The sequence below is a fragment of the Coffea arabica genome, chromosome 7e (assembly GCF_036785885.1).
Source record: "Coffea arabica cultivar ET-39 chromosome 7e, Coffea Arabica ET-39 HiFi, whole genome shotgun sequence".
NCBI lineage: Eukaryota > Viridiplantae > Streptophyta > Magnoliopsida > Gentianales > Rubiaceae > Coffea > Coffea arabica.
In genome coordinates, this window is record NC_092323.1 from 1,315,278 (window position 1) to 1,334,260 (window position 18,983).

Here is an 18,983-nt window from a genome sequence, read left to right on the forward strand (position 1 = left end):
TTTTTGCAGCTGAACATGAGAGAATGGTTGAGGCGTACTCTTCACTTAACCAAAAATTGCAACATTCTCTTTCTGAACAAACTGCTCTACAGAGTCACACCCAAGAACTAAAGGTTTAGACATTTTTTAGTTTTAAGAATAATGCTTTTCAGTTTTGATAATGAATTTACATAATTGGTTTCAGGCCGACTTGAGGAGGCATGAACGCGAGTATGCTGCAGCCCAAAAGGAGGTTGTTGATCTCCAAAAGCAGGTTACATATGAGGATGTAAAAGCTCATTATTTTTTCATCTTTAGCCGGTCTTTCATTTACTTGAGAGCTTCTGAAGCTAGCATTGCATCAGCTGCTCTCTTGTGGTTATTTTTATCAAGTAAAAAATGATTGAAACGTTAAGTCTTTGAATCGTATTATAGGTTTTAGATATCCCTGTGGTAAAGCAAACATCCATGCTACTAGTGGTTTTCGACCCACTCGTTACCTCCTTGTGCTTTTGACTGAAGTAAAACGTGGTTGGAAAACTTCAAAACTAAGAGATACCTGTTACTTTGTTGTAGATGTAGCCATGTAGCTTAAACAACTCCAAAGAATACTTGTCGGGTAATTATGTTTCTGTGAGAATAAAAGAATGCCTACTTATTTTTGGATAGGAAAATTTTTGGATTTTTTTTTTGCATCATAAACACATTCAAATCACCTTTTTTTATTCAACCTTTTTTTAATCTCACGTATATCACATCGCAAAAAGTGCAAAATTATTATTCTAAAAAAAAATCCAGATGATCTTTGATCCAAACAGGATGTTTTCCATCCATCTGAGTAATTATTTTACTGATTAGATAATTAATTCGTTTGGCAACTTTTGTTGCCTATGCTGGAAAGTTTGGTAAGGAATCCCTGGCAAGTTTTGGCAGCGTTGCAGATACAATGGGCAATAATCTCATTCTTGCTATTAAGCCTCACTTGTCAATCTTGTTCTTAGGTTTCTGTTCTTCTAAAGGAATGCCGGGACATACAACTGCGTGGTGGATCTGTTTGTCATGATTATGGTGATACTTTTATGGCTGGTTCTGGTGTGTCAACTGAAGATGCTTATAATGCTGCTGATGTTATTCCTGAGCAGTTGGTATGGTCTGTTGCCTGTCTGCATCCCACCACATTCACCAAAAATAGAAATATAAAGAAGAAAAAAGGAATCCATCCTCTGTCTAGTGTACATTAATGATGTGCTTTTTAAATAAAATGTGTGCAGCTGGCTTTCGATGCAAGGAACCCATCCTCTGTCTAATGTACACTAATGATGTGCTTTTTACCTAAAATGTGTGCAGCTGGCTTTCAAAGATATTTCTGGATTGGTTGAACAGAATGTCCAGCTCAGACGCCTTGTTCATAGCCTCTCTGAGGATATTGCATCTCGAGAAACTGAGTTAAAGGTTTTCGGAAATATCTACATTTAACTAGTGCAGTTAATTATTTTCAACGCCTTATGTAGCCTTACCTGCATTACTGTAAGTTGCAGGAGAAGTATGAAAAAGAGCTTCAGAGGCATACCGATGAAGCTGGCTCTAAAGTTAATGCTGTATTAGCTCGAGCTGAAGAGCAGGCATGCATGATTGAATCACTTCACACCTCTGTAAGCTTCTTCAGGGACTATGGCTTTTGGAACAGCGCATTCTTGTTTTGTTCTGATTGACAGAATTAGTGGTAAAAAGTATTAGCGCTCATTCACTGTTTGTCTGGCATTTCCTCCATACATAGGTAGCAATGTACAAGAGGTTGTATGAAGAAGCTCATAAACCTCGTTCTCCGAATCCTCTACTTCAAGAAGCTGTGCCAGGTTTCTGCTTGTTTCTTTTTGTTTCTTTAATTTAGTTATTTTCTTCTGATGTTTACATGCTATGCTCTGTCCTCCTCCATTCGTGCTGGATGCTATTTTTAAGGCAAGGTATATTAAAGGTTCTATTATGCATTTGTTGTTTTTTTTGTCCTTTCATCAATGAATCGATCCCTTTGTCCTTCTACCAATAATCACTTGCAAACCTGATAGTCTATGTAGACCAGGCCTACCTAATTTTTCTCCTCCTCATAATGAGTTGTTTTATGACAAGTGTACCAAATCAATTGCAATTCTTGGTGCTTCAATGGTTGAAGATACAGAGCTTTTCTCTGGTACTTTCCTTGAACAATTCACTTGCATTCCAATTCATGGTTGCTGGCAGGGGATTGGGTTGTAATGCTGCATGATATCTTGGAATTTGGTCTATGATTAATGGCTAAAGTTTGTACAGGAATCCTTTGACGTGCATTTAGAAGGATATTGAGATGAAGAAAAAGTAGTTGGAAATAAGATATGTAGTTGATTTATGACCATTTGGGAATTGTCCTTATTAACTTTTTCATGTTAAGTGGAGGCATGACTTGCGGCTTTGCTGTTGTTATTTGGGCATGGTTAAGTTTCTTTTTTCAGCAAACAGATCCTAAACACACACCAATTCAGCAACTATAACATAAAATTGAGGGAGGCTACGTTGATCATAACTTTCTCATTCCATTATACCACAACAATAAAGACAAAATAGTTAAGCAATGACCTTCAGTCTTATGTATAAAAAGAGTTTCATCTGAAAAGACATTATTGTTAAAATAAATACAGAGCCAACTAAGATTGTGTACAACAGATGTTTATTCAGGAATAATGCCTCGATATCTTTGTGAAAAGTATCACATATTATAATCAAACATTCTTCTGATGTCTCAGGCTTATTAATCAGTTAATTTACGTTTATTTCCTCACGCTTCATCTTTATTTTTTTTTGGTGTTTTCTTTTTGAGTGCTACAGAGAGGGATAACAACTGCTGGTATCCTTCTTGGAAGTATGGATAGATACGTATTATACATGAACTATCTAATTTCTCATGTCTGGAAGTTGAGCAATCATGAATTTTGCTTCAGCTGATATGTTAGTCAGATATTCTTGACGGTTATCATAGATCCTGAGATAGCCCATTTGTTTTCTAATTATAATGAGTTTCCTTCAGGGTTCATATCTTGTTACACATACCTTCCCTAAAAAGTAATGTCTACGTAGGATGTGCTTGGAGTTCAAGAATTACCCTTATCCATGCCATGTCAAAGGTCACTAAAGTTTTGCAGGGGCAAAATAGTTAACGTTACTGAACCAAGTAAAGTTATTGTGATTTGAAAAGCCAAATGGGAAGTCTTTGTTTTCATGCCAAATTTAGGTAGGGGTCAATGTATTTTACCCGATCTAATTCCAATTTTTATTATAATTTTGGTCTTCCTGGATTATTAGCCAAAATAAAAAACTATCCCTAATTTATTACATATTAGTTTTTAATTGATATTGCTTTTGAAGAATTATGCTTGGGATTTTTCCCTTTTGGAAATAGTCAGCTCAATAAGTTCTGTTCATTGTATCACTAATCCTTCTTTTCCTTAGCACAAATATGCCTGCGAACCTTATGCCTTGGCAGCATCTAATTTCAAGTAAGGTCCTTTCTATGTTTTGAAACAAAGAAAGGAAACGGAAGATAGAAGTAAGAAGGTTCATATTGGCACTGACGGGATAGAATTCGTATTTACTCCTCTATATGTTGTTCAAAGTTTCATGTTGACATCTTAACATTGCTTTATAGATTGGATGACCAAAATTTTGTGGAATATCCTTTTTGCATGATGATTACTAATAATAGTGCTTATTGCAGTGGAGCGAGGGAAGGCTATCATTGGCCTAGCTGACGATTCTTATGTATGGTTCTGAAACACTTGAGGAATATAAATTTTATCTCTCAGAGTAATATGAGTGATCACTTTTGTCTTATTGGTTTAACATAATCCAGGAATCTTTGAAGAAGGCACAAGAAAAGGCTCATAAGCAGGTGAAATATCTTGATGAAGAATTCGGGAAGTCAAGGTAAATGGTTGGCAGTTCATACAAGTTTACCTCAGCTTCTGCCCTCTTGTGCATACTGGTATTGTTTGTTTGAGAATGGGTTACACCCAGCCACTTAACGGTGTATTTTATGACTTTTGGCGGAGGGTATGCATGCATTCGGTAAAATTGAGCATGACCATGAGATGTTAGGGAGTTAGGTGTCTTCAAGAAGCTTATTAGGTGCTGATTATAAGACATATGCGTTGCACTGCACAATCTTTTACAGATGCCTTTAGATGATGTGCTGCTTTCTCTTGTCATGTTGCTTTCGTTTCTATTATACATATCTTGTCTGGATACTCATACAGTGCTTACTGTTTTGTATTTATTCTTTTCTTGTTTGGTTCTCTATTATTTTCATGTTTAAATGGGGAAGCAAGGGGTGGAGGGAGGTGGGCAAGAAAGGGAAGGATGGTCTCTAATTTATTTGTGATCCTTGTGTCTGAGAGCTTGAAATGGTTTCCTGTTGAATATACATATTAGATGGTTAGTATTATTGCCTAGGTGAAGGAACTAAGACGGTGGTCAATTAGGATTGATTTGGTCCTTTCCTATTGATCTTGGCATTGTCAGTTTGATTGCTTGTTATCTTCTTCTCATGGTAACTAGGTCATATTAATATGTCCTTTATTGCAGGTGTGAGATCATATCCTTGCGATCAGAATGTGACAAGTTAGCTCTAGAAGCACAACTAGCACGAGAAAAACTTGAAAGGTTTATGGCAGAATATGAACACCAGGTCAAAATCTTATTTATGGAATATTTGGGTATTGTATGTTAATATCTTTAATTGCATGGTTTATCTTAATACATTTGTTCTTGTGGTTTGATACATCAGAGAGATGAATATAATGGCTTGCTAGCAAGAAATGTTGAGTTCTCACAGTTGATAATTGACTACCAAAGAAAGCTACGTGATAGCTCGGACTCGCAGAGGGCTGCTGAGGAGCTTTCACGAAAATTAACCATGGAGGTGATTGCCATATCTGTTTGTTCTACCATGCTAAGAATTTATTTTGAGTGACAGTTTTACTTTTTATTCACAATATTTCAACATAGCGCTAGCTTCTTTATGAAGAGGAACAAAGGGGGTGGTACCTGCCTCTTGACAAAAGAAAGCATCACATTAAATTTTAAAATTTTCTTAGAGAAAAATACTCAGTTAATTATTTCAATGTTGTAGTATGACATTCTTGGTCAATGTAACATTTCCCAAAACTCGATAAACAAACAGAGAATTGGACAATCCTATGTTTATCCTCAATTTCAGTACATTTTGAAGCTTAGATTTCAGCTGTTCACGACCTTTCCTTTTCACACAGCAGTTTTTTCTTTAAGATCCAAATGTGGAGCTTAGAGTTGTAATTATTACAGGCTTCTTCCTTCATTGTTCACACAAAATCCGGCTTAACAATAGGTCTTTTGTTGTGGCTAATGTGGTCCAGCATTAACTGGAGGCAGCAAAGAGCCGTGCTGGAACAAATGAATGTATTCTCCTCCAACTTTTTGCAAGTCTGTTAACAAAACAATTTAATTTGCTAAAGGAGTATGCTATCTCCTGTTAAAGTACTTGGGATACTTGTCATGCAAAAGATGCCACCCTCTTGGCTAAAAGTCCTTATTTGTGTCAAGCAGAGCAGTTGGTCTTCAAATCATTGAGAAGATCTTTAAAAGAAAAACATCCATTTTCCTTTGTTTCACAACTGCTTTGTAACCTTAATCTCTGATTGTAAAAGTTTGCCAAATGTTTTCTGATATTCTGGCTTCTTTGTTCCACAATCTCATCTTAAAATTGACTGTCATGCAACCCCTTTATACCTTCTAGGCACATATATGTGACTTTCTTTTTCTGTTTTTTTAACTATTAGTGATGGAAATTTGCTTTCCTCCACTGCCAAATGTTATATCTAATTACATTTTAATGTCTTGCGCTTTGTCTGTGTGCTTTTCTGGCTTTTGAGCTTTCTAGCCTCTTTGGGTCCCTGTTTTGTTAATTATGTTGATTTATTAAATAAAACAAAATCGAGGAGATCTCAGTGTGGTTAATTCACCCATCATTCTTTCCCTATATCTATAGAGTTTTCAAAGTGCAGCCACATAATTCTAAAACAAAAGGGAAATTTCATGTTCTTATTCCCCAAAATTTCAATCAGATGCGTGCACTATCAGATTAGCCACGGTCTTAAATACCATCTGGAATCAATTTTCTATACCACATGAAGTGAGGGACATAGCAATTTTTGACACACAAGGCTTTCTTGTACTAAACCAATTGTATTATCCTTCTGCTGGTGTAATATCAATGAACTCTGCCTGATCAATAATGTCACTTAACTCCCTTATTGCTGCAGCAGATCTGGGACAACCCAGTGTTGACTCCATCAATATTTTCCATTTCAGAAATGAGCACCTACCATCATCTTCTGCTTACGAGGATTGTGATTTTAAAATAGGCTCCTCGGTCACTTGTGGACATAGAGATGGAAAGACTCTTTTCCAGAACTTCCTAGGACAAATTGATGTTGAGAATAAAACCCATTTTTTAATGCCTGAACTAGCTTCTGCAAAATAAATGTTCCCATAACTTGAAGCTCAAAGACTTATTCAGATTTTGTAGATGGTTCTGTCCTTTCTCACCCAAAGAATTCTCTCACGACTTTTTTAATGCAGCTAGCTCTTCCTTGTATGTACTCCTGAGAACACATAATAATATTATTTTCCACGATCACAGAATAACTGAAAGTCGCAACTTCTTGTTGCTGTATTTACAAGCTTTGCTTTGAGAGTCCCGGAGTATTTCGTGCAGAGAATGCCCGACAGCTTAAGTATTCAGATAAAGTTTAAGTTCAGCTTGTATCTGCAGAATCAACTTTTCATGAGATGATATCCAATTAATCTTAAGAATGTGTTTTTTGGGGTTTATCTTTGTCATTACTAATTTTTGTCCTAATCATGACTTGAAACAAGTATATTACCTTATAGGTCTCTCTTGTCAAGCAAGAAAAGGAAATGTTGTTGAATGCTGAGAGGAGAGCTGCTGATGAAATTCGTAGCTTGTCAGAGAGGGCTCATCGTCTGCAGGTATTTATCTTAAAGGCATTTTTATTCTTCTCTACTTTCTGCGAGGGCGAATTATGATTATAGATTGTGCTTTCTGTTACTTGTGTGAATTTCTTCAGGCTAGTTTGAATACTATAGAGAGCACGGAAGAAGTTCGAGAGGTACCCCCCCTTTTTTTAATTATTTTTAAAATTTTTTCTCCAACATGTTGGTTTTCACTGTTGTAGTTGTTTTGTCAAAATAATATGAGCTTTGTTAAGGGGTTTTATTTATTTATTTTTGGTGGAAGCAGGAGGCCAGATGTGCTGAAAGAAAAAAGCAGGAGCTATATATTAATCAAATTGAGGTTTGTTTCCAGTTTCGGACATGCTTCATCCCTAGCCTCTTTTTAATTAATAGGTTGAGCTATTACTGGACTTGTAAACAGATGCAGAAGGGTAGAAAGATTTCTTTTCTTTTCCCGTGTTTTCTCCAATGCTTCCATGATCTGCTACTCTTTTCAATTATGTTGTGTGTTCTGCTTTTTATTTTTTTATTTTTTTATTTTTTATTGATGGATGCAGAGAGAATGGGCTGAGGCGAAAAAAGAGCTTAATGAAGAGCGTGACAGGGTCCGAAATCTTACACTAGAGCGGGAAAGTTCCCTGAACAATGCATTGAAACAAGTTGAAGAAATTGGAAAAGAATTGAGTAAAGCCTTACATGCACTTGCTGCAGCTGAGGCTAGGGCGTCTATTGCCGAGGTCTCTGTTATTTAGAATATTTGGCCAATAATATCTCCTAGTTCATGCTTGTGTTTAGTTGGTGCTTGGTAACATAGTGAATAGGTTATAGACTTTGCTTCTCATATGGTTAATTTAATCCAGGCCCGATGCTCTGAGTTGGAGGAGAAGATGAAGTTGGCCAATTTTGAGGTGATTTTTCCACCTTGCATTTGTTGTGAAATATCTTAATGTAGGCTTTTTAATTGGTTGTAAAAGGGCCACTTGCATCTGTTGTTCTGAAGAATTGTGGCACTTTATCCATGACATTTACTTGGTCTTTCGGCTGATTTTTATGGGTTTACTCTGCTTCGTTGATAATGAAATTACTTGGTTGATAACTGACTTTTATGCTTTTCTAAGATAGTTGCTAAAAAGTTTGTTTCTCTTTTCAGTTTTCCCCTGCTCCATATTCTGAGCCTTTTTACACTTTTTCACTGAATTAAGATATTTGTGATGTTTTTCCCTGCTTCATTTTCTGAGCATTTTTGCACTCTTCCCAACCTTCATATTGCTTTCTCTAGTGCAGCGATCTTGTGATGTTTTAAATCACTTTTCAGATATATCCTCTGTTGTCTGATGAAATTTTGGTCCTGTTTGAATGCCTTTTTTCAAATTCTTAATTTTTCTTATTTTCCATGGTTATTGTGATACTGAATTATACTTTACTGCTTATAATTCAGGCTTCTGAGAAATATGGAAAAGGTGGACCTAACTCTACTGCTAATAATGAGGTAACCTTGTTTTACCTACAGCATTCTGGCTTCTGTGCGTATTTCTTCATTTCGAACAATGTCCGGTTGGCACACATGCTCCCCTTGTGGGGTTGAGGGTTTACAGTTAGGATTTAGTGGGGTTGATGTGTGCTTTATTGGGTAGAAAGAGAACAAGAATAAGTTCCAATGTTTTACCTTTAGGGCATGTCCTAGCAGTGGGGGCAAACTTGAGACCTGGGAAGTTGTAAGGTTCGATTCCTGCTGCTTGGGGCCCCTAGCCCACTGCTTGCTGCAGCTTTCCCAGTTAGTGCAGCCCAAGTTTGGTATAGTAAATATGAAAAGGGAAAAAATAGGAATTTCGATTTTTTCAGTAGGACAATAAATTTGTATGAAGTTTGATCTCTGTTCATTGACCTTTTGCGTTTGTAAATAATTGGATTCAAGATTGTATTGGATTTGCACACTGCTGAACATGAAATTGCAAAATTGAGAGAGGAAGCACGAATCAACAAGGAACACATGCTTCAGGTAATTTCAATGCTTCTGCGGTTACTACTTAAAATGAATGATATGCTAATCTCTTTTGGCTATTGTGGCAGTATAAAAACATTGCTCAGGCTAGTGAAGAAGCTCTTAAACAGCTGGAAGTTGCCCATGAGAACTCAAAAGCAGAGGTTGTCCGAAAGCTTTGTTGTTTTCTAAATTAGTGAATTTTTCTCATTCACAAGTTGGTATTGCATGTTTTCCACAGGCGGAGAATTTCAAGAAGTCGCTCGAGGCAGAACTTTTATCTCTCAGACAAAGGGTTACTGAACTTGAAGAAGAATGCAACTTGAAAAATAAGGAAGTGGAATTTGCAACTGTCAGGAAAGAAGAAGCTCTTGCTGCTGCTTTATCAGAAATTGCATTTCTAAAAGAGGATTGCTCGGTTAAGACGTCAGTGTTTGACTACCAATATCTTTGTTGGTTCAGTTTGACTTGTGCAGAAACTGCTATGCTGTCTAAACTGATCTTTTTCTGAAATTGGCATATCCAAAATTGAAAAATGTGACTCAACCTCCCAATTCCCAATTCAAAAAGCATAATGCATCAAATGATCTGCAACAGCCACCAGATCCCATGTGTTCTGCTTTTGCCCCCCAAGGCTCACTTCAAATGATATGACTTCAAATGATATCTTTGTTTTTGCCGCCTTGAATGGCTAATCATTGTATTATTTGCAGGTCTCAAGTTGCAGTTTTGGAAACACAAATTTCTTCTTTAAAAGATGATTTAGAGAAAGAGCATCAAAAAGCACGTGCTGCTCAAGCTAATTACGAAAGACAGGTTGCCATGATTGTTATAACTGCATTTTACTCTATTGTTTGCTCATTTTTAGATCACCAAAAGTTTTTGGGACTGTATGCCTATGTTCAGTAAGTTGAAGCAGTTTATGTTAAAAGATGCGCTGCCAAAATTCCTGTCCAAACTAGACTTCATAAGAGGATTTGGTTTCAAATGGTAACTGATTGTTTTTATCTTCTGGCATTTGCTCTTAATTCTGTATGTATCAATGAAAAAAGGTGAAAAATTTTCTTTTCACCTTGTATATTATGGTTTTTGCTGTCTAAAGACCAGCTAAGAAGATCTGAGAAAATGACTATACAGTGTTTTCTAAGCATGGACTGGTGAATGGCTTAGTATTCTCATAAACATGTGCTTTCCATCTTTCCTTTGCTTTAACTCCATGAAGAGTTCTTGATCGACATTCACCATGGAAGGTTGAACTTTCACTTGACAACACGGCTATGCAAAACATATGGTATCCAGTATCCACTGAACGTTTTTATTGGTCTGCATTAGAATTTGAAACATTTCGTATTGTGGGGAAATTATTGAAATGGAACTGAAGAGTGGCTTTCCGTTCTGTTATCTTTTGGTGTTCTTCAGATGCATAATATTACTCTCATTTCATTGGTGATGGTGTAATTTATTTTTTATACTTAATATGCATATTTTTTTTGTGATTTTGGTAGGTTATTCTACAGTCTGATACGATTCAGGAGTTGACTAGAACTTCACAAGCTTTAGCTACACTGCAAGAAGAAGCATCCGAGCTTCGCAAATTGTCAGATGCACTGAAAACAGAAAATGTATCTTCCTTTTCTGTGACAAATTGTTGTTCCTTTTCTCTCACTGTTTTCCAGTTAATTTGTACTGTTGTCGATCTTGCATTTTTGGATTTAAATCCATTGCGTTTATTATGATTCTTTTCGATTTGATATAATCATGATCGTTTCAAGTCATTCTGTAAATTTGAAATTTCTACTCTGAGAGCCAATTTTGTGTCACCTGAGGAACCTCTTCTGTGGCCTACATGGTCACAGGTATTGCATCTTTAGTTTTCTTACAACTCCCAGCTCTTATGAAAGTCTGACAGTGTAGGGCAATTCCCCGTGCACTACAATTACTAAGAATAGCATATTGCATAGTTTGTCAGTTTTGAAGTTCCTTTGTTTCCTAATCCTTCACAAACAAACAATTTCATATGAACAGAATTTGGCTGAAATACTCAGTTTATGAACTGTCCACCTAATGCCTTCACGTTTTCAAAATCTTTTCCATTTAATTCAGCAGTTAAATGGTGATCTTGTTCATCTGGATTTAATTAATCTGAGAGTAAGACCGCACCTTTCGCAGTCATATGTATGGTCAGCTTTTTCTTTGATGGAAGTTTCATTACTGCTGCTTTTTTTTTTTTCAGTTTTATGTTGACCAACCTGTAGATGGAAAGATGATAGGGTATCATAGATTGTTTTCGTTCTGGATTTGTAATGGTTCTGCCCAATTCTTGTAACATTTCCTTGTTTTGTACACAATCTCATAAACAGTTAACTGAAGAATGGTTCCTTCCTCTTAGTTTGATAGTCATTATTGAGACTAGATATTAGCTAGGAGCCCCCATGTGGTAATTATCTTCCTATTCGTTCTGGGTTTGTAATGATTCTGCCCAATTCTTGTAATATTTCCTTGTTTTGTACACAATCTCGTAACCAGTTATCTGAAGATTGGTTCCTTCCTCTTAGTTTGATAGTTCATTATTGAGACTAGATATTAGCTAGGAGCCATCATGTGGTAATTATCTTCCTAACTGCCTCTGTCCTGTTAAATTGAAGATCAAACTCAGAACTTATTTATGTCCTTTAATTTCGTTACCTCAGTAATATGTATGTTAGAGTTAATGTAAGTTCTGGGCTATTGTTTCAGAGTGCTTATATCTGAGGTTTGACTACTTGATTCTTGTATCGGTTTGTACTAACTCCTATGATTTGGCTGTGATTCATAGATTGAACTCAAGGCCAAGTGGGAAACTGAGAAGTCAGTGCTTGATGTTCTGAAGAACGATGCAGATATGAAGTATAATGAGGTTAATGAACTGGTAAATGATTACTTATTTTTATATAATTTTGTTTTTGTGCTTATATGTCTCTGCGATTTTCCCTTTTTCTTTTTTCCCCTTTCACATGTATCTTACATTTAATATCATTATTTCTATTTTATTGGTTTCTTGAATTCTTTCTGAAGGACTGTCACTGGTTTTTATTTAATTATTTATTTTTTGCCTTCCATTTTGATTTTTTTACTCCCTTCTGAACCCATGCATCTCTCAGAACAAGGTATTACATAGCAAGTTAGAGGCTTTACACATCAAATTGGCCGAGAAGGACCGTCATTCTTCCTGTGTTTCTGGAAGCTCTTCTCAGGATTCTCTTGATGATGATAATGGTTTGGGACATATTGTAAATTACCTCCGACGCTCGAAAGAAATTGTATGCATGCCCCATCTTCTTCTTGTGCCTTTCACCGACTCTCATTTATTTAGCATCTAACTAAATTGGACTTCTACAGGCAGAAACAGAAATTTCTTTGCTAAAACAGGAAAAACTGCGACTTCAATCACAGGTAGCTCGACGTACCATTTTGATTTGCCTACACATAATTATTTATTTTCATGTTTCCGTTTTGTCCTATCTTGTATCTTTGGGGCTTAGGTTATCATGTAGGGCAATCATTTGTTGCCAGTTTGCTTAGTTTTACTAAATAGGACTGTATTAAACTTAACTAAGTCTTGAATGCCTCACTGGTAAAGTAAATTGGGGTGTCGTATATATATATATGTATGTATGTATGTATGTATATGTGTGTGTGTGTGTGTTACTAGCTGTGCTTCTCCGTGATCTATATGCTTTGATTTTTGGGCTTGGTGCTTCCCTATAAGGTTTTGAAGAGCATGACATGTTAACCCTCATTGGCATTTTGTGGCTTCCCTGCAACCTCAGTTATCTTATATGTCTTTATCTGCTCACATTTGGGGTTGGTTTTCCTGATAGGGTTGTGCATGGAACCCTATCAGGATTAAGTAATGTTAACCTGCATGGAACCTTAATGGATATCTGTTGTGTGGGCTTGTTGCAAACTGAGTTTTTTAAGCACAAGCATTTTGCATAACTCTGCAATAAGTGGCTGGTTGATATCCATAGGATTTAGTTTCTTCACGCACTATTGATACTTCAAGATTTTGAAATTTTAGCGGCGCTATTGATACTTCAAGATTTTAGTCAAGTTTGCTTCTAATGTATTTTTCTTCTTTTTGCTCTTCCAGCTTGAAACTGCTCTGAAGGCAGCAGAGTCAGCTCAAGCGTCACTTAATGCTGAGCGAGCAAATTTAAAGACATCGCTGTTCACTGAGGAAGAGTTCAAATCTCTACAGCTTCAGGTTAAAGTTATACCTTGCGTCTTCTTTCGATCCTTGCAATCGTTATTTGTCTTCTGTACATGACATTCTGTTGTCTTTTTTTTTAATAATTTTTTTGGGTTGAATTTACATTTTAGATGTTCACTTTTTTCTTGCTATTTTTTTTCCTTGTTTTGGCTTTTCCCCAATGTGACACGGACAATGTCATCTGGGGACCTGAAATTCTGCTGTTTAAACCACTGCAGGTTCGAGAAATAAGTTTGCTTCGGGAAAGTAACATTCAACTCAGAGAGGAAAACAGGCATAATTTTGAGGAATGTCAGGTTTGAATGTAGACAGTATACTTCTGTGGAATTGTTAGTTGATGTATTACGTTTGCTTTTTGGTAGCTTCTCTAACAAGAAAAAATTGTTGCTTTGTCCTAGAAACTTCGTGAAGCTCTTCAAAAAATTAGTATTGAAATGGAAATTAAGGAGAGAAGTCTTGAGGAGAGGCAAAAAGAGGTTGAAGCTTGTAGGAGAGATATTGAAAAACAGGTGTTGGAGAAAGAAGATTTTAAACGGAAGGTTGATGAGGTATTGTCTTGAACCAGATTTTACCTTTCAATCCCTAAATCACTTTGGTTTGTCTTCTCATGGTTCTTTTCCCTCATCCTAAGTTATTGGAGAAGTCCAAGAGTTTTGATGTGGAAGATTATGACCGTTTGAGAGAATCAGTTCAGCAGATGCAGGTGGGTTGTATATTATCCTGAATTGGTCATTATGATCTCTGTTCCATTTTTGGTGATGATTGTGGAAATAATTTTATGTTCTCTTTGAAGTTATCTTCAGATTTGATCAAATCCTTGAATGATTTTACATTCGTCATTTGAGCTTTTTGATTAAACATGATTGGTGAGGACCAAGGTTTTTTGTTTTACCAGCACTTGGATTGACAAGTTTTCTGTGTTAAGCGTGGTTGTTAACATAGTAGCCAGTTGGTTTTTTGTCCTTAACCCTTGAAAACTTGTAGACCATTCTTTTGGGTTTTCATTATTGACTTTCTTGATTGATTTTGGAGGAAATTGGAAGAGGATTTTGTGACGGCCATTTGCCAGTCGCAAGTGGAAATCCTTGAATAGAAAATTATTTAAAAGATGGTGTTTTGCTTCTTCTGGCTTACTATAAGTTTTATTTGGTTTCTCCAAGGAATACAATTAAATTTAGAAACAGGATCCACGAATGTAGCTCATAATATTGATTACAGGGAGAGAATATGTTGAAGATGGATTAGAAAGGAAACATGAAAAATGGACAGGCATAATAAGGATATAACATGGCTTCTGATTTCTGAATTTGTTGGTAAACCTTAGATCCTTACCAACATGGCTTCCAATTTCTTCGTCTGTAGGTAAACCTTAGAGAAAAGGAAGCTCAATTAGAAGAAATGAAGGTGGTATTATCTGAGAGGCAAAGTGTGATATCACGTTTGGAGCAGGATGTTTCAAGGAGTAAAATAGAAAGGAATGAAAAGGAGTCCAGGATAAATGAAATATCTCAAGTTGAGGTACTCCTATTTGCATTCAATATGTAAATTTCACCTCAATTTCTTGATTTCTCTTTGCCTCGAGTTTTAGATCACAACTAATAGATTCTTGCATATGTTGTGATTCAGGCTTCTTTGAGATCAGATCTTGAAAAGCAGAGGAGGGTGATAGCTCAATTAAAGGTCAGCAGCGTGTTCATGGATATACCTGGTCTTTGTTTACTTCTTGAAAAAATACCTTGGACGTTGTTCCTTGTAATAATTGAGTGTCTGATGATCTTCCATTCTTTTGATACTGCTTTCACTAAATAAGACCTTGGATGTTGTTTGTTGTAATAATGGGGTGTCTGATTACCTTACATTATTGTGATGCGGCTTTTACTTTGCAGAAGAAATCTGAAACCTTGTCAAAAGAAAAGGAAGACATGAGCAAAGAGAACCTTGTTCTTTCCAAACAATTAGAAGATGCTAAGCAAGGTGTGGGTTCCTTACCATACTTTCCGGAATTAAATGAGCTAGAATGCTTATCTGTTAGAGCATGGGGGCCAAAAAAAAAAAAAAACTTTTGGTTTCTTATGGCAAGATGCATCACTTACTTTCAGTTCTTATGATAGCATTATAGCACTACAAAATTATCTTTCTCAGCTATTTAGTTGTCTTTTATAGTGAAAAGGAGTCTTGGAGATGCTGCAGGTGAGCATGCCATGAAGGAGAAGGAGAAGGAGAAGGAGAAGGAGGAGAAAGACACCAGAATACAGGTTCACACAACGACTCGATATTTTGTTGCTCTTTTGTTTTCCTCTTATAATGATTTAGCTGATATTTTCTTGCAATTTATGAAAGATTCTGGAAAAAACTGTGGAGAGGTTGAGAGAGGAATTGAAGAAGGAAAAGGATGAACATAAAACAGAGAAAGCAAAGCGACTGAAGACGCAGAAGACAATTAGTGACTCATATGAGACTGTTTCTCAGGTGTGCTTGCTCGTTGAACTGGCTTTTTTATTTTTTAGACTTGTGAAGTGGATTGCTTGTTGTATTTGGATTAATAGTCATCAAAATTATAGTTTTATAGCACAGCTCATGCGTGTAAATGAAAATTAAGGATGCATGAAAATAAATTTAATTTGTCTTTTAAAAGGTTTACAGAAGAAATATTTGCAGGCTTGAATTTATTAATTTTTTCCTGTAATAATCCAGCATCGGGTGAAGTTGTTAGATGAACTGGAGAAGCATAAACAGGCTCTGAGAATGCTTGTAGATGAAGTTGAAAAGCTAAAGCAGTCTAGGGGAAATCAATCAGAGGTAACAATTCAAGGTTTTTTGCTGTATTGCACATTTTTGTTTCATCATATCCCATTTCCCCTGCTTCGTGACATACACACCTTCTGTACTTGTACATTTCATGTTTTAGTGACAGAGATTACCAGTCGCTTGAAATTGATGTCTAGGAATCATGCGAACTTGTAAAAGTATTGGAAAAATGCCAATACACCGTTTTGAAGGCTTTCTGTTTTGGCAAATCCCCTCTTTCCTGCCATAATATGTTACCAGTGCAATATATGCTAATTGAAACTTAAGATCATCTGGAATACATCTTCAAATAAAGCTGTGGATCTTCTTCTTGAATTTCTCAAGTCATGCAGAGTTCTCCACCGTTTTTTTTCCTTTGCTATACTTGTTGAAGTGAACCTTAGTGAAACTGTGGACAAGTTTGTGGATGGTATGATTTTGTGGCACTGTCTGTGGTCCAAATCTTTGTCTATGGAATTATTTGTGCAAACTGTAATATATACTGCTTATTGTCTCGCATTTGTTTATTACCCCTGCTTGTGAAATTATGTCAGTCATAAGATATCTGTAAATCCATGTATATCGGATGATGGCGTCCTACGGGATTCATGTATATATGCTTGTTCTTAGGGAACCACCGAAATTAATTTCCTATCTGGTAGTCTCTTGGAGGACCTTGCTACTGCATATCATCTGGCTGTAGAAAGTTTTCATCGGTCTGCTCAACCAGTATCTGTTGAACCTGGGGCCTCTGCTGTGGTTTCATCAGCGGCTTCGGATACCACTTCTGGAGGGCCTACCATAGGTATGTATCCTCAAGCACGTCATGTTTCCTTTACCATTATCATCAAGGTGGCTTTTAATCTTTAGTAGTGTTCTACTTTCTTGGAAATTTGTTCTTATAAATGATGTTTTTGTCATCTGATATTCAAATAGTTGCTGCAATGGCTCCAGCAATCTCGTCTCCCGCCCCCTCTACCGCAAATGTTCCTTCTGCCAAAACATTGCATGAAAAAGAGAAGAAATCTGTTTTAGTGAAGCCAAGTCTGGAGACACGCAAGACAGGAAGGAAGCTGGTCCGACCTCGTATTATAAAACCTGAAGAATCCCAGCCTGATATATTGATGTCAGAACTTGAAGGGTCTGATAAGCCTTCATCATCTAATGATTTGGAAAATCAGGGAAATCTTGATATACCTACATCAGCACCTGGTCGTAAGCGCCCATCTGCATTATCAGCTTCAGAGTTATGTGAAGAATTGCTTGTGACGGACGAAACAGGCGCAGATGTTGCTGAACCAACACTGAAGAGGTCCAGAAATTCAGAGACCCCACAAGAAGGTGGTGAAGGACTGCCACCAGAGGGCAGCGATTCCCAAGCTGCTGGGAAATTGGAGGATTCTTCTGAAGTTTTGCCTGCTAGTGAAGAATCTATGGAAGATATTCCAGATCTTCCACACGTCTCCAAGGGCATCTCTGTTAATGTTGACAAGGACGAGGGTGAGACTGCTGCTAAGCAGGCTGAAGAGCCAACTGCAGAGATGAAGATGCAGGAGGAATTTCAGAATGACAAAGGTGATGTTGCTGATGCGTGCTCAAACAAGCTGAATGGTGCATTATTATCTGATGTTCCATTAAAACAGCAGGCTGATCAGGAGATTCAGCATCCAGCAGCAGAATCCGAAAGTGAGCGGGAGGAAGGAGAACTGGTTACAGACGTTGCTGATCTAGAGGGTAGTCTTAATATGTCCACTACACTGGGAAGCCCGGAACCTGAATTTCTGTCTGAGCATGGAACAGCTTCTGAAATTCCACCTGGAGTTGATGATGATCCCGTGGATCAGGGAACAGTAGAAGCGGGGGATGCAGAAGTTTCCCAAGCTCTGGATGATGTAAAAAATGATGAGGGTATCATAACTGAAGACATTGGTGAGACTTCTCACAAGTTGAATAATGATATTGAGCAGGCTGCAGCTGAGACAGACGAGGTCTCTGAAGCTGCTACAACTACTCCTGAGAAAACACCACCTAGCACTGACGTAGAAATTGGTGTTTCTAAACAAGGTGGAGCAAGTGCCATAAATGATACAGAAGAAGGGAAACAGGCGTCACCTATTTATAGGAGTTCAACAACGATTAATTTGTCTGAGAGGGCGAAGGAAAGGGCTTCTATTAGACAAGGTGGTATGCTTTCTTCCTTGACAAGTAGAGGTCGTGGAAGGGCACCTCGAGGTCGGGGTGGACGTAGTGCCCGCGGCCGTGGCCAAACATCTGGTAAGCAGGGTTAGGTATGGCAGGTTAATGGGCTGGGGGCTACTGTTGCTCTTCTAGGTCTTTTTTTGCTTGGTCGTCCTATTTCTTGGCGATGCCAGTTACTATCAAGATGCATATCTGGATCGTTCATGGATGGATATGTCATGACTTTTGATCAATCTTGGCCTCTTTTGCTCTCTCAAGCTCAACTATTTAAGTTTTGGTTTTCCGGAGGAGAGCTCTCGTTCGGAGAAGAACTAGACTTTATATTATTTCACTAACTTTTATAGTTGTCAGCCACTGTTATTAAATTCTCTCGCCTGGAAACTCTTGCAAAAATTGCTTCGAACATGTTCTTATTAATAGTGCTCCATCCATTCATGTTTCGCATATATAGTATACCGAAATACACTTAAGATTCATGTTTACACGAGGAAAAGATACCTAGATATAACGAGTGTTTTTAAAGTTGGTCTCTCGAATTGTGAACCGGCCAGGGTTCTAGTTTGGTTTACTAGTCAACCTAGCAAATCAATTAAACTAGTTAAGGAGAGGTTGAATTGGTAAAATAATGGACTTTCGAGTTGGTTCATACAGTTTTGTTTAAAAAAATTTTGAACTAATTCTATTGAAATAATAAATAAATGCATAAAAAAGAGAATGATTTGAATTGGGTAGAATCGTGTAGAA

At 37.1% G+C, this 18,983-nt stretch overlaps 1 protein-coding gene across 4 annotated transcripts in view; it reads left to right on the forward strand.

Moving 5' to 3' along the window:
- The window catches only part of LOC113737611 (nuclear-pore anchor-like), a 28,457-nt gene extending 9,772 nt beyond the window's left edge, over positions 1 to 18,685 (forward strand). The window contains exons 13-48 of one of the 4 annotated variants that reach the window (XM_072058860.1): positions 10 to 113; positions 185 to 253; positions 981 to 1,124; positions 1,327 to 1,431; positions 1,512 to 1,631; positions 1,757 to 1,835; positions 3,725 to 3,768; positions 3,860 to 3,933; positions 4,591 to 4,693; positions 4,793 to 4,927; positions 6,937 to 7,035; positions 7,134 to 7,175; positions 7,307 to 7,360; positions 7,578 to 7,757; positions 7,881 to 7,928; positions 8,459 to 8,509; positions 8,936 to 9,019; positions 9,091 to 9,165; positions 9,243 to 9,427; positions 9,715 to 9,817; positions 10,507 to 10,623; positions 11,817 to 11,909; positions 12,142 to 12,300; positions 12,380 to 12,433; positions 13,134 to 13,247; positions 13,472 to 13,549; positions 13,652 to 13,801; positions 13,885 to 13,956; positions 14,616 to 14,771; positions 14,880 to 14,933; positions 15,140 to 15,227; positions 15,417 to 15,508; positions 15,594 to 15,722; positions 15,948 to 16,052; positions 16,671 to 16,845; positions 16,977 to 18,685. In XM_072058860.1, the coding sequence (XP_071914961.1) occupies positions 10 to 113; positions 185 to 253; positions 981 to 1,124; positions 1,327 to 1,431; positions 1,512 to 1,631; positions 1,757 to 1,835; positions 3,725 to 3,768; positions 3,860 to 3,933; positions 4,591 to 4,693; positions 4,793 to 4,927; positions 6,937 to 7,035; positions 7,134 to 7,175; positions 7,307 to 7,360; positions 7,578 to 7,757; positions 7,881 to 7,928; positions 8,459 to 8,509; positions 8,936 to 9,019; positions 9,091 to 9,165; positions 9,243 to 9,427; positions 9,715 to 9,817; positions 10,507 to 10,623; positions 11,817 to 11,909; positions 12,142 to 12,300; positions 12,380 to 12,433; positions 13,134 to 13,247; positions 13,472 to 13,549; positions 13,652 to 13,801; positions 13,885 to 13,956; positions 14,616 to 14,771; positions 14,880 to 14,933; positions 15,140 to 15,227; positions 15,417 to 15,508; positions 15,594 to 15,722; positions 15,948 to 16,052; positions 16,671 to 16,845; positions 16,977 to 18,328 (4,886 nt within the window). In that variant the 3' untranslated portion in view covers positions 18,329 to 18,685. The remainder of the gene's footprint in view (positions 1 to 9; positions 114 to 184; positions 254 to 980; positions 1,125 to 1,326; positions 1,432 to 1,511; positions 1,632 to 1,756; positions 1,836 to 3,724; positions 3,769 to 3,859; positions 3,934 to 4,590; positions 4,694 to 4,792; positions 4,928 to 6,936; positions 7,036 to 7,133; positions 7,176 to 7,306; positions 7,361 to 7,577; positions 7,758 to 7,880; positions 7,929 to 8,458; positions 8,510 to 8,935; positions 9,020 to 9,090; positions 9,166 to 9,242; positions 9,428 to 9,714; positions 9,818 to 10,506; positions 10,624 to 11,816; positions 11,910 to 12,141; positions 12,301 to 12,379; positions 12,434 to 13,133; positions 13,248 to 13,471; positions 13,550 to 13,651; positions 13,802 to 13,884; positions 13,957 to 14,615; positions 14,772 to 14,879; positions 14,934 to 15,139; positions 15,228 to 15,416; positions 15,509 to 15,593; positions 15,723 to 15,947; positions 16,053 to 16,670; positions 16,846 to 16,976) is intronic. The other 3 variants (XM_072058862.1, XM_072058861.1, XM_072058863.1) reach the window with 3 other exon arrangements.
- Positions 18,686 to 18,983: the final 298 nt, after the last annotated feature.